Below are 13,025 nucleotides of genomic sequence, written 5' to 3'. Positions count from 1 at the left end.
AATTAAAACCAAAAATTTAAATAATATAAATACAAAATATATATGTACATATGTATGCAATAATTGCTACACAAAATTCTATAAAAGTCGGCATATTAAGTTTGATCGATTACGAGAAATACGCAAACGAAACAAAATAAAATAATTAATGTAAATAAAAAATTATATAATGAATCTAATATAAATGATGAAATTAAAAAAAAGTAGTTAACCTCCAATACTTTTTGGAAGTATTTGTAATAACAATTTTTATTGTAGACTACTTAATACTTTATATAGTAACTTCCGCATGGTCTGGGTATACATTCTACCAACTAAGGACATTCGGGGGTATTTTTTCTCATTCATTCACTTCTTGTTTCATTTTGTTATATTTATAAAACAAAGCATAAATAAATAAAAATATTATATTATTATATTATATGTATTTTGTAATATAAGAAAAAATAAATAAATTAGGTGGATTGCAAAAACAACAAGATCTATTTAATTATGTTATTGCACAAAATATTTATCTGAGTAGTAGTAGTACTATACGTAGTACAGGAATGATGGGTTATGAGGGTAAGTATGCAAAATACATAAAGGTAAGAAAATTTCTTCATTGAATATTATTTTATAAATTGAGTGTTAATAAATTTTACAAACTTTTACAGTATAATTCAAAACAGAAAATAATCTGAATTACATAAGAATTACATAGTTTAAAGTAGGGAAATTCGTATTTATTATGCACATATGTACATGCATATACCGTATTTATAAGCAATATACAGTAATAGAGATTTTTCATGCACAGCTACGAATATATTTGTGTTATATATAGCATAAATATTTTAATTAAAGGAAGAGAAATTATGTAATATATGTATGTACATATGTATATGAAATGAGTTGAAGCCAAAACATATGATGACATTGAAATATGAGTATACTCACTTTTAGAGCTGATTTTAAAACAACAACATCGCCAGGGCTTTGTACCCACGGCTCTCCATCGACTTGTACTGGCATATCTGAGTATAAATGAATTTTGATATGACCTCCCTGTAAAAAAATTGAGAATAATTTAAGTTTTTAATAGAATATTAATATATGAAGATATCTAATTTTGAAATGTAATTCCATGGTAATTAAATGTCTTTGAGTTTAGACCTGAAAATGTTGGCGTGCAAATGATATAACAAACCTGTGCGATTCTCATTGCCGTCCGTATACCGGATTGTATTTGTCCCAAGTGTACAACACCTGTAACACCAACGATCTCCAATACTCCATCGTAATGATTTGGTGTAGAAAAATTATCATCCTTATCTGGTCCCCACGGATTTGCGCCGCTACCCCAGCTAAAAATAGATGTAAATAGAAGTAATAGATATAACTTATGTTTGCATATACTTACCTCAATATATTTAAGATAATAATACCCTCAACAGGTGGAAGGTCAACGACTTTGCCATCAACTTCCAATTTTAATTCTTTATGAAGATCTTTAACGGTTTTTCGACCAACAATTTTTCGCAAACCCATCTTAACATAATAACCTTTATTATGTAGTCGAGAATTGAATTTATTTGGATTCTCTTCGCGTGCATTGTGAAAATCGAGGCAAAGATCGGCATCAATGCCAATACCGAAATAATTATTCATAACGAATATTTGTGAGTTGTCCTCATTTTGGGCGCCACCACCTAAAGGAAAGGGAGTTCAAATATACTGTTAACAAATTGAAGTCAAACAATCAACAATAAAAAAGAAAGTTATTTTTGAAGTGACTTCCAAGAAAAGTATTCTTATTTATGCAACCTACACTATTAGAAGTATTATTTATTCATCATAACAAAAATAAATCCATTTTATCATAATTTTAAAATACTAGCTACTCTCGCACGCAGTACTATATTTCAAATTAATTTTTAAGAATAAATGTTAAATAATTTTTCATAATAGAAAAGGGCGCCTGGTGAATAACAGAGCAAATTTTCGCATTGTAAAAGTTACAACTATATTATTGTATTTTGCTTCTGATTTTCAATTCGCTTCATAATATTCATAAGTTCCTGTACCATATTCAAAGGCCTATATATTAGTACAGAATAGAATAGATAAACGGAACACATACTTGTATAAGAAAGAATCGCGCAGAATCGAACTGTCGACCCTCTAGCAAATTGTAGAAATATAAAATTGGTTTTGGCTAAATTAATTGTTAATTATAATATTTCTAAAACATCATATAGCTATTTTTGAAAAGTAATTATTACAATTAATATCAATTGATCCATGTTTTGTTGGAAAATTAACATCTGACAAACAGACGCAATAAATAAGTGTCGCAAATGTACTATATGTATGTGAACCAATTTAGCAAGCAAAAAAATCCTTTAAAACGATACGAAATTTTACGTATAAAAAAGAAACTGCAATCCAAAACTGTTTCAAAAAGCAGGACTAATTCCTTTGATGGTAATGTTCCAGGGTTAGAATGCCAAGGGTTTCTCCATTATATTATAAATATCTGCACAAAAAAAAACAATATAGAAATTAAGTTCGGAAAAAAGATTGTAATAAACACAAATTTAAATGATTCAGCACAGGAATTGAATGACGAAGTAAATAAGAATATATATAGCCTTGTGATGAGTCTTTCTTTTTATCAGATTTTCAATTCCAATTTCAAAATTTCTAGAGACATGTTCAAAATAAAATTATTAATTATTAGTTTTTAAATAAAACAAACTATAATTTACTATCATTTTGATTTATAAGTGTACTACTACATCCCCGACATATACCCAGGCAAAATTACTGTGGGTGAGTGTAAAAGTTGTATAGGAATGCTGCCGTAATGCATACGATTACTCTCAACATTATTGTATTATGCTAATACAATAAAGAAACATCTACAACTTTTGAGTTGTGAAATATGATTTGCGTTATTAGGTGAAGGTTTATTCCATTTACATCAATGTTTTAGAATATGGGACTACCTCTCTTGATGTGATTATGTATTAAAAGCTATAATATTTAAACTTATAAATTTAATAAATCTTTTCCATCACTGTGTGGGTTTTGCTTTGATCCGAATCAAGCAAACGCACATTCTTGAAACATTTTGATTAAATTTACTTTAATGAAAACTTATTTAACTGCAGATCAAGTTAATTATTCCTTACATAGATGAAAAGAAGGATGACAGATATATAAATATATTTACATATATACAGTATAATGACAATTTGAAAAGTGTTAAAAATTAATGATCATGTGGCATGGTATAAACATAGTTTGCGTTCGAAGCAGATGTTACCGAACAAAAGTATTCTACTTTCAGCAACTTGCCACAAGTGTAAGGAAATGATAATAATAAATAACGGTTACAAAAACGTGAAATGTGGCACATCAAATGACCTGATATTTCAGTCGATGTTATAGCCGGTAATTGATGGTGCTGATTTGTTTGTTGCGATAGATGTGCTTGATGAGCCTTCTTCTTCTTACCCGTTGTATTTGAGGGCGTCTTTAATGCAGACTCATCCGGCTTGTCCTCTGGATGAAATACAACCGTCCAACGATCCAAGCGAATATCTTCAGCTTCGATAACGTCACGGAGCAAATTTAAAGGATCTTCGCCTCCTGTATACCCAGAACCCCAGCAGAGTACTCGGGCCAAATCATTTCCTATTGGATGTTGAAGATTAAATGAATAATAAAAATTGAAATACTTATACATATATCATTTAAAATTGTTGTTTACGCTTCCTTACCGGTGCCCAAAGGAACTATGGCACAAGGCGGACTTGAGCATTCTGAATCCTGTCCCACATTATCCAAGCATTGTAATACCCATCCGATGGTGCCATCGCCGCCACATACCAGTATTTTGTAGTTGACAATTTGCCGAAATACATACAATCTATTATAAAGTCAATGTGAGGTTAATAAGGACATTAAAATAATATTTGTATACTATTTCTCATACCCCGGTAGTGGCCCTCCGTTATCCAAGTCGAATACCTGGTATGGGTTCAGAAGCTTCCTAAAACTTGATATTAGTTCAAGCCCTTGACAACCGCCTGACTTAACATTAACAAATACTAGTAGTGGTCGTACATCTGGTGGTACCATGCTGGGTTCTATATTTGGTAATAGCATGACTAAAAGTTTCTTATCTTCTATAATAGTTTCACGTAGGTTATAGAAGGCTCGAACCTGATGAAAACAAATTTTAAATTATAAATGGATATGTGCATCCAATTCCATTTTTTTAATTATATATTTATTAGTTCCCCAATAGCAATCATAGAAAATATTTCAATGAAATCAAAACTATTAATAATGCATATAAACTAAAATATAAAACATCTAAACTTTATAGTGGCAATCCGCAAAGCAAATTTTTCAAAATTATAATTTGCAGGTGCCCCGACTCGCATGCGGTAAAATTCGGTGACTTTTTATTATTTTCATCCATTTTCGTTATTCAAATAAATCTATTTTCGTTGCAAATATCAATAATTATCCATATATTTATAGATGGCATATGTAAAACATATGTTTTCCATTGTGTTACTATGTACATATGTACATACATAAATATCATAAAAAAATGTATAGCTTTACAGAAAATAAGCATTGACAATTTATTTGGGCACAACTTAAACAAGGACTGTGAAAAGGGGTATACAAGTTTATTATGTAGCTCAGTATCCTTGAATACGGAGATCACAACCCTAAGTTTCAGATTTAAAATCGTGAATTAGAAATTATTTATTTGAACGTTTCTCGTGAAATTATTAGTTTTCTGTGCATTCTATTTACTATCATCAACTTATAAAAAAGCAACGCGTTAGCACAATTATTGGAATTATAAATGTTTGTGTAATAAAATGTTTATATCAATAACTTTAAAAGCATTAATGCCCGGTTTCACAGTTCGTACTTAAGTTGTGCCCAAATAAAATCTTAGCTAAGCATTGTTGTTGACTGAGTAGTCATTTGCGTTTCACAGTCAATGCTTATTTTCTATAAAATTCTATTATGATATATGGCAGCACAATGAAATACATTTGTTTACAAATACCATCTGACAAATTGAAATTATTGTGGATGAAAAATAACTTTGCGACGAATAAATTTAGAATCTGGGAAATGGATGAAAACAATAAAAGGACACCGAATTTCACCGCAAGCGAATGGTGGCACCTATTGCAACTCGCAGGAAAGCATATAACCGCCATTGAATGCAAGCAGTTCCAAAAATTTTTTTCAGCAAATAATTTTTATTTTATTTTTTTTGACAAATAAGTCAATACAAAAATCAGCTGTTACTTAAGCACTGCGTAAGTCTCCCATTTTCAGTACTTAAGCAGAACTTAAGTATGAACTGTAAAACGCAATATTTCTGTTTTATATTAAGCACAACCTAAGCACTGACTGTGAAACCGGGCATACAAATCTTGAAACGAAGTAAATATCGTTTGAAAATATGATTTCATAAAGTATTTAAAGATCAAGGTAGGGAAATTATTCTATTGGAAGCATTCGTAATATTATAAAAAAATATTGACGTATTTTAACTTTTTTTGACCAATAATTTTTTTCGTGTCATTTCATTTTATTTCTTACACAAACTGGTGGCTTTGCTCCATGAACTAATTGGCCTATTTCGTGTATATGCGTCAGATATCGCCGAATTAATTCGTCTCTTAAATCTACGCAAAATGTAGCCAGATTTAAAAAAAATTAATTTCAACAATATAAGAACATTGTTTATTTGAAGACTTAATGTAATTGAATAAAATGTCAATACTTATATTGGGAATTAATATTATAGTATAATAACATGTTTGTGAATCGACTAACTTACCGCCTTTTGAGCGTCTTCGAATGACAGTACCACTGAGCCATATTCATAGTAGATAGGTCCAATACTAGTAAATTTATTTTCATCTGTAACATATTTATTCAAAATTTGTTCGTAGTTGCGTTGTGATAAGCCTGGTGGTAAATTTCCAACGAATAACGCGATATTTGGTCCATGCGGATCCTGCTTATGCTGCATATAAAATCGCATTAATTCCATTTGTCTGATGGAATCCTTGCCAAGTTGCTTCATTATATCCCATGGACGCTCATTCCATGATAATATCCGTTCGGTAACCCCACGGTCTAATAATACCTCAGAACACCTGTGAGCATAATACATATTTTTGATGATAGTGAAATATTCTAAGATTTAAACTAGTTTTTACCTGTAATCTTGGATTTGGTTATCCTGTAAACCAAATCTATCTAAAGCATCACGAATCAAATCCTTAATAATGGTTGTATTTTCAACAGGAACATTAACATACGGCTCTTCCAGAGAGCATTGTAGTTTACCAGGATAAACGCGTACATATCCTTTGTCCTTATCATGAAACCTTAGATATATTGCTGGTCTCTTACCTTCCAAATGCGTCAAGTTCATTACGGGCGTTGGATCTTGTAATGGGGCGTCCTCCATACCAGAAGCAGCATACAAGTCAGTCATGTAAAATGCCTACAGAAAAACACGAAAATTATTCTTTTACTACATAATATTTCAATATATTATGTTCGGAATGATGATTTTATAATTTACTTACGCTGGGTTCCCGAGTAATATGGAATGCGCGTAATGCTGTTGTTAATAATTGTTCTAAGGTATACGTCCGTGGTACACTAATTACCCGATATAGTTGCCGTCTAAATGAGTTGTTACCGTCGAAAACTTTAATCATTTCTGTTAAATAAATGAAACAATATAAGTAGTAAAATTGTCTATTCTCTCGTCATATTTTCATTCTTACCAATGTCCTTTTCCTCGCTTTCTCTTTCCTTTTTGGTTTTATCTTTGTCTGATTTATCCGATTTGTGTGAAGATTCTTGGCGATAGTGAGATGACGCACCACTGCCGCCACTAACTGCACTAGCGTGCATTGTATCAGTTTTAATGACAGATTCATCATCTTTTAGGCGTGGCGTGTCACCACTGCTAAACTCTTCTGATATACTTCGAGCTATCCAGCAATTTAAATTTAAAAAAATTAAAGAAAGTTATAACTTATGTTACCTCTTACTATGCGATCATTATACATACATATGTATATGGGTATATTCGTTCTAATATAATAATAATTTTATTTTTATAATATTATTTGTATTATTATATATGTATATTAGTTGTAAAATCTTTGCAACCACAAAACCAAATATTAGCGATATGCATACAAATACTTTTAAGTTAGTAAACTTATGCTAAAACGTAATAAAGTGGAACTTCCATAACTCGGACTTCTATAACTCGAAGATCTCTATAACTCGAACTTTTGAATTGGCAATAGCGTTTAGAAATCAAATTTCATACAAATTTACTTCCATAACTCGAAGATCTATATAACTCAAAGTTCTCCATAACTCGAACTCTTGAATTGGCAATAGAAGTCAAATTTCATACAAATTTTCTTCCATAAATCGAACTTTTCGACCAGGGCATAATACAAAATTAAAATTTTTAGTATTGAGGCAGAATCTTAAAAGAGTCTCTTTATATCGTAAAGAGGCGAAAAAAAAATGTAATATTATTCTTATGGCTTGCATAAATCATGTAGCAAAGGTCTGGGGAATCAGACATCAAGAGCCAAATAATAGCAAAATGCAACAAACAAAATTACAGAATACATGATTTTACGTATTTACGTAAAACTTTATACGAAGGAAATAAATAAAACTGTATAAATCTATATTTTACAGCTTTTTGAGAAATTGCATGCTTAAATAAAAATTCTATAACTCGAAGTCTCTCTAACTCGAAGTTTTTTTGTGGATTATAGTGATTGGAGTTAGAGAAGTTCCACTTATTAATTATTGTATCCATGTATTTATTTGTTAAGATTGGCGCATGTGTATTCATATACATTTGTATGTCTGGTTTTGTTCAAAACCTTTTCATAAATCATTTCCTTCACTAAAATTCCTTGTATTTTAAAATTTGCATGCATTAGTAAAACATAAGTAGTTTTAAAAAATTATTTGAATTATTAATGACAAAATTTGCTCTCTTTGCCGATGTACTTCACCTAAACTCGGTCGCAACCTCAATGGTGGTCTGTCGACCACTTTCTGTCGAAAGACAGAGTATTACTCAATAACAATATATATACATACATGATTCTTTTGATGTGTTCTATATCAAGCTCAACTCGTTCAAACTAGTACCGACGAATCCGTTTGACGTGACTTTACTTTATCAAATGAAGACATGCAGACTTTGGAAAAAATCAGTTTGTGTGTTATTTGCACTAATATGTATGTACTTATAAATCTCATAAATTTTGCGGAGAAAATTCAACCATGTTGGATAAAAATTATCTTCTCGATATTTCAGAATTTGGTTTAACGTTGTTATGCATTTATTTATGTATATATCTGGTATTAAATTAGAATATTAAATAATCTCTTTATTTGTATAAATATAATGGATCTGAGTTATTGCTAGATGTTTACCGCAAAAATATTTCAAAAAAGAAGAGACAGAAATCAGTATTATCGGTAAATATGGCACGTATAGTATTTGGGAACTGTATAAAGTTATATACTGAGTTTCTATTTTACCATATATGAGATGAAGGGAAAAATAAATCGATTTTTAATAAAAAGTCGAAATATGCATACATTCTTCCATATATAAATAAGTATGTAATAATAATATACTAACTCTTTTTCTGTTATTGTTGTCATTTCTTAAGTTATTTATTAAAATGTCAAGTATTATTTACTGTGCGTAATAAATGGTGAAAAACTTAAAACAAAGGAGTAAGAATATTAAGTAAATAAAAATACTATAATTATATTCTTGCAACATGTTGCATTAATTATTGTCGTTTTGTTGTGATATCGGTTAGTTGTAAGCCTCTTATAGGTTTTTTATGTACATATGTATGTATGTATATATATCTCGCAAACACCTAAAGCAATATAACATGTATATCAACCAGACTAATTAAAATTCTCTTGGACCCATTATTGTATGGACAGAAAATGGTTACAATATATCACGCCCACCTGACGAAAACGTCAGATCTGTTTATAGGAGGGCTGTACTTAGATCTGTGTAAATAAGGAAAATGGGCATGACGTGTCTACTTTTGGATCAAAATCATATCTCAGGAACTACTCATTTGTCATTTTTGAATCATTGTGATTTCAGTGATTGCTATTTTTAAATCATTGTGATTTTATATTGCTATTGCGATCGCAACAAAAAAAAACGAATTTATGAGAATTTGTACTCCACATTTTTTTATTTTTTAAATTTTTATTAATTTTAACAATATCTAAAATTTACCTACTTTTGTAATCACAATTAACTAATTAATAAATTTTGGGTACATTGAACTGCTTTTGTAATCACCGTACCCAAAATTATCAAAAGCGCAACTAAAATTCCTACTGTGATTGCTACTCTTCGAACTACTATTGCTACTCAACTGTGATTGCTACTGAACAGTGGTTGCTACTTTTCGAACCGCTATTGCTACTGAACTGTGATTGCTACTTTTGGAACTGCTATTGCTACTCAACTGTGATTGCTACTGAACAGTGATTGCTACTTTGCGAACTGCTATTGCTACTGAACTGTGAATGCTACTTTTCGAACTGCTATTGCTACAGTGATCGAATTAGAATATGTACTGCGATCGAACAAAAGCACTGAACTTCTCTATAGCTACAGTGATTGAACTTCCATTGCGATTGTAAATCACTACTATTTACAAAAATTGATCGCAGTTGCTATATGCGATTTTTCAATCACAGTGAAAAAATCACCGGTAGTGAAATATCGCTCATCTTCACAACCACGCCTACAACATATTTAGCAACAACAATTATTAGAATTTTAAAATTTACAGTGAGATTTATACCGTACATGTGACTAAAATCGGTTCAGAAATTACCGCATTCCTCATATACTATATTTATATAATGATTTTCGTTATTGAACTTTATGTCGAATATTTGGGTCAAATTGTTTGTTATCTTAATAGAATTGAATAAATGATTTGCGATAGTTTAAAATGTTCGGTTACACCCGAACTTAGCCCTTCTTTGCTCTTTTCGTCCACTTCGTTTAGGGGGAGTTAATGTAGCCGAAATATATATTAACATATCCCTCATACTTAACTAAAAAATCGTGTTTTTTGAGTTTTGACACTATTCATGTAAATGATGTTATTATATCTCTTACTATTATATGTAGGGAGGTACGATTTGGTATGGTTTTATTAAATATATTAGTGCATTATTAAATAAATTTCGGATGTTCTGTATACAATGAAGTCAATAATAAGTACGTGCAAATGTACATACGTATGCATGTATTTATTGTTCTTATTGTTTTACATTTTTAGGGTCAACATATTAAAAATAAAAGCAGTAATAAAGAATTAATTAGTTTTGCAATTCGGAGCATGGCAATACGTACATACGTACTTGTCTTCTTTGAAAGTAAAAAAAAATACGTAATTACTGAGGTACCAATAAACTTTTTACGAATGTGATCCGATAATGACCAAATGTCACATCTAGCTAAAATTTCATGCATATGCTTCGGTTTTAACCTTGCTAATCATTAATAATTTCTATCACAAATAATTTTATAATTAATAAACTTCAATTAGTATAACGAAGAAGTATTGGTAAAAGAGAAAAAAATGAAAGTTAATAAGGCAATGTTTAAGAAAATACCAATATTGAAAACAACAGGATACATTAATCACCTCTGCGTTTGTAGTAACGATGCTTCCGCCACCCAAGCGATATGCACTGCATTCGCCGCAGCAACCGTCCGAATACATGTTCTTCGTTGTCACTAACGCGCGATCGACTGCGACTACTACCACCATCACTTATATCACCTGCTGTGGCGTCGTCACTCGTAAAGCCATATGGCTGAACATCTATATGTCGATGAAAGTTAATAGGACTGCTGGCCTCACTACCATACGCTGGCGTTTGATATTCTGATTTCTCATCATCGAACTCCTCCTCGTAATCGTCATCATCGTCAGTATATCCGCTTCGGCCAAGTCCACTGCGCACATCTTTTAAACTCAAATAGTCATCATTATATGGTTGATAATTTCCATATTCATCCTGTATGGTAATTTCTATATTTTGTCTTGTAGTATCTAAACTGAAAGCACTCTTAGATGTTTTAGTGCCTATTGGCACCAATTCATGAGCACGTTTTTTCGAGCGGCGTCGAAAAAGTCGTGTGTAGTTTTTTTTACGTGTATATTGTTTGACGCCAGGCTCCTGGAATGATTTACTACGATTCACTGCCGAAAGATCCATTTTTAAAGAACTCTCCGGCATAGGCGAATGTGACGAACAATCGCTGGAATTAGGCGAGCAGCTGAGGGAGCCGCCTTTGTTCGGGACACCCTTCAATGGGTTGAGGTTGTAAGTTTTCGCTTTTAACAAAGCAGCAGTCTTGGAAAATTTTTCATGTGCATTGCTGTTGTCAACTTTTGTAGTCATTGCCGCTTGCGTAGCTAGTGTTGGTGTGTTGATTGTTTGACATGCATTGAGTGCACATGCAGTTAATATTACATTTTGAGCATTTTCCAGTTTTTCATCTAATTTATAACGATTTTCTACTGATATATTAATTTTACTACTATTATAGCTTAAATTACTATTCTGATTTACGTTAGAGTCATATTCAATGTCGTTCGCAGTTGTCAAATAATCTCCCGTATCAGAAGTTTCATAATGACTCGGACATTGTCGTCGTAAAGTGTTTCCCCCGATTCCATGTTCTCTACATTCTAGCCGTTTAATGTTACGGTTATGATATTCACCACTAACTTCACTATTATTTACATCGCAAAAATTGATATTCTCTTCCTCATCTTCGGTATTTGATGATAAATGTTTTCGCGAAACTGGATGCATGCGGCGCGATAAATTCGTATATAATAAATGGAGTGAAGAGGATGTAGATGAAGACCTTTGAATATTGCATATCAAATTTGGATTCAATGGTGTTCCGCTGGCAATCTTTACAGCACAATCCTCACTCAAATGTACAGGAATACTCATGGACTTATATTGATCATCTTCTTTGTTCTCTGCATTTATAGCTGTTTTCTCAACTACTGGGAGTGTAAGTAAAGATAAAGATGGTGTTGGTGTGGCGGATATTGATGATGTCGATGATGATAGTAGAAATCTTTCTTTTGATTTCTTACGACGTTGTCTTTCGATAAACAAAATTTCTTTTAAGCTTAGTTCAGGAGCTTTGTTTATTTCATTCATAACATCTGCCATTGAGCCTTCATTGGCTGTCATGCACTTAACGGTAGTAGAATTTGATGGGCACTCTATCGTTCCCAAATCAGCTATGGTTTTGAAGGTGTTTTTTAGTGATTTTCAAAAAGGGAAATAAAATTAAAAATAAGAAACACTAAATATAAAAATAAACGAAATGATATTTCTTTTTCAATGATACGTTTATTGGGATAAATATTAGCATTATAAACCTAAACCCAGTGCATGCAGAACATGTAATATGAATACTAAACTTCACCTGCCTGATGTCTTAACTATTTTTACAGATAATTTTTGATTTTTAACTTATTTTAAAACTTTACATTAAAATTAAATGGTATTTACAAAAATGCCAAAATGTTTGGACTTATGAATTGTATCTGTCTTATGTAACTGTATTTTATATATATATATATATATACATATGGGTACCTACATTACACGTGTAGCTATGCCTATATTAAAACCTAAATATTTTTAATTTCTAGTTCTAATTACGAACATGTAAGACTGCAACGTTTGAAAATAGGCTATTATATTGAAATAAAGGCTGCATAAACGATTTCTCCGGTATACGCGTTTTTTCTTTTTTCGGCTAATGAATGTATAGAATTTTTCTAGAGGAAATGTATATTTAGTTTAATAATAAAAATCCTGAGCATAGAGGA

At 31.2% G+C, this 13,025-nt stretch overlaps 1 protein-coding gene across 5 annotated transcripts in view; it reads right to left on the bottom strand.

Annotated features, from left to right (window-relative positions):
* LOC105214294 (diacylglycerol kinase theta) overlaps nt 1-13,025 on the bottom strand; it is a 29,264-nt gene that overhangs the window by 5,336 nt on the left and 10,903 nt on the right. For 2 of the 5 annotated variants that reach the window (XM_054225135.1, XM_054225136.1), the window contains exons 8-18: nt 10,803-12,428; nt 6,834-7,043; nt 6,630-6,766; nt 6,255-6,544; nt 5,870-6,191; nt 3,983-4,212; nt 3,768-3,916; nt 3,412-3,681; nt 1,403-1,691; nt 1,190-1,346; nt 940-1,047 (exon numbers count right to left, since the gene is read on the bottom strand). In XM_054225135.1, the coding sequence (XP_054081110.1) occupies nt 940-1,047; nt 1,190-1,346; nt 1,403-1,691; nt 3,412-3,681; nt 3,768-3,916; nt 3,983-4,212; nt 5,870-6,191; nt 6,255-6,544; nt 6,630-6,766; nt 6,834-7,043; nt 10,803-12,428 (3,788 nt within the window). The remainder of the gene's footprint in view (nt 1-939; nt 1,048-1,189; nt 1,347-1,402; nt 1,692-3,411; nt 3,682-3,767; nt 3,917-3,982; nt 4,213-5,869; nt 6,192-6,254; nt 6,545-6,629; nt 6,767-6,833; nt 7,044-10,802; nt 12,429-13,025) is intronic. The other 3 variants (XM_054225137.1, XM_054225138.1, XM_054225139.1) reach the window with 2 other exon arrangements.

The sequence above is a fragment of the Zeugodacus cucurbitae genome, chromosome 2 (genome assembly GCF_028554725.1).
Source record: "Zeugodacus cucurbitae isolate PBARC_wt_2022May chromosome 2, idZeuCucr1.2, whole genome shotgun sequence".
NCBI classification, from domain to species: Eukaryota; Metazoa; Arthropoda; class Insecta; order Diptera; family Tephritidae; genus Zeugodacus; species Zeugodacus cucurbitae.
This window is presented reverse-complemented; position numbering and strand designations above follow the sequence as displayed.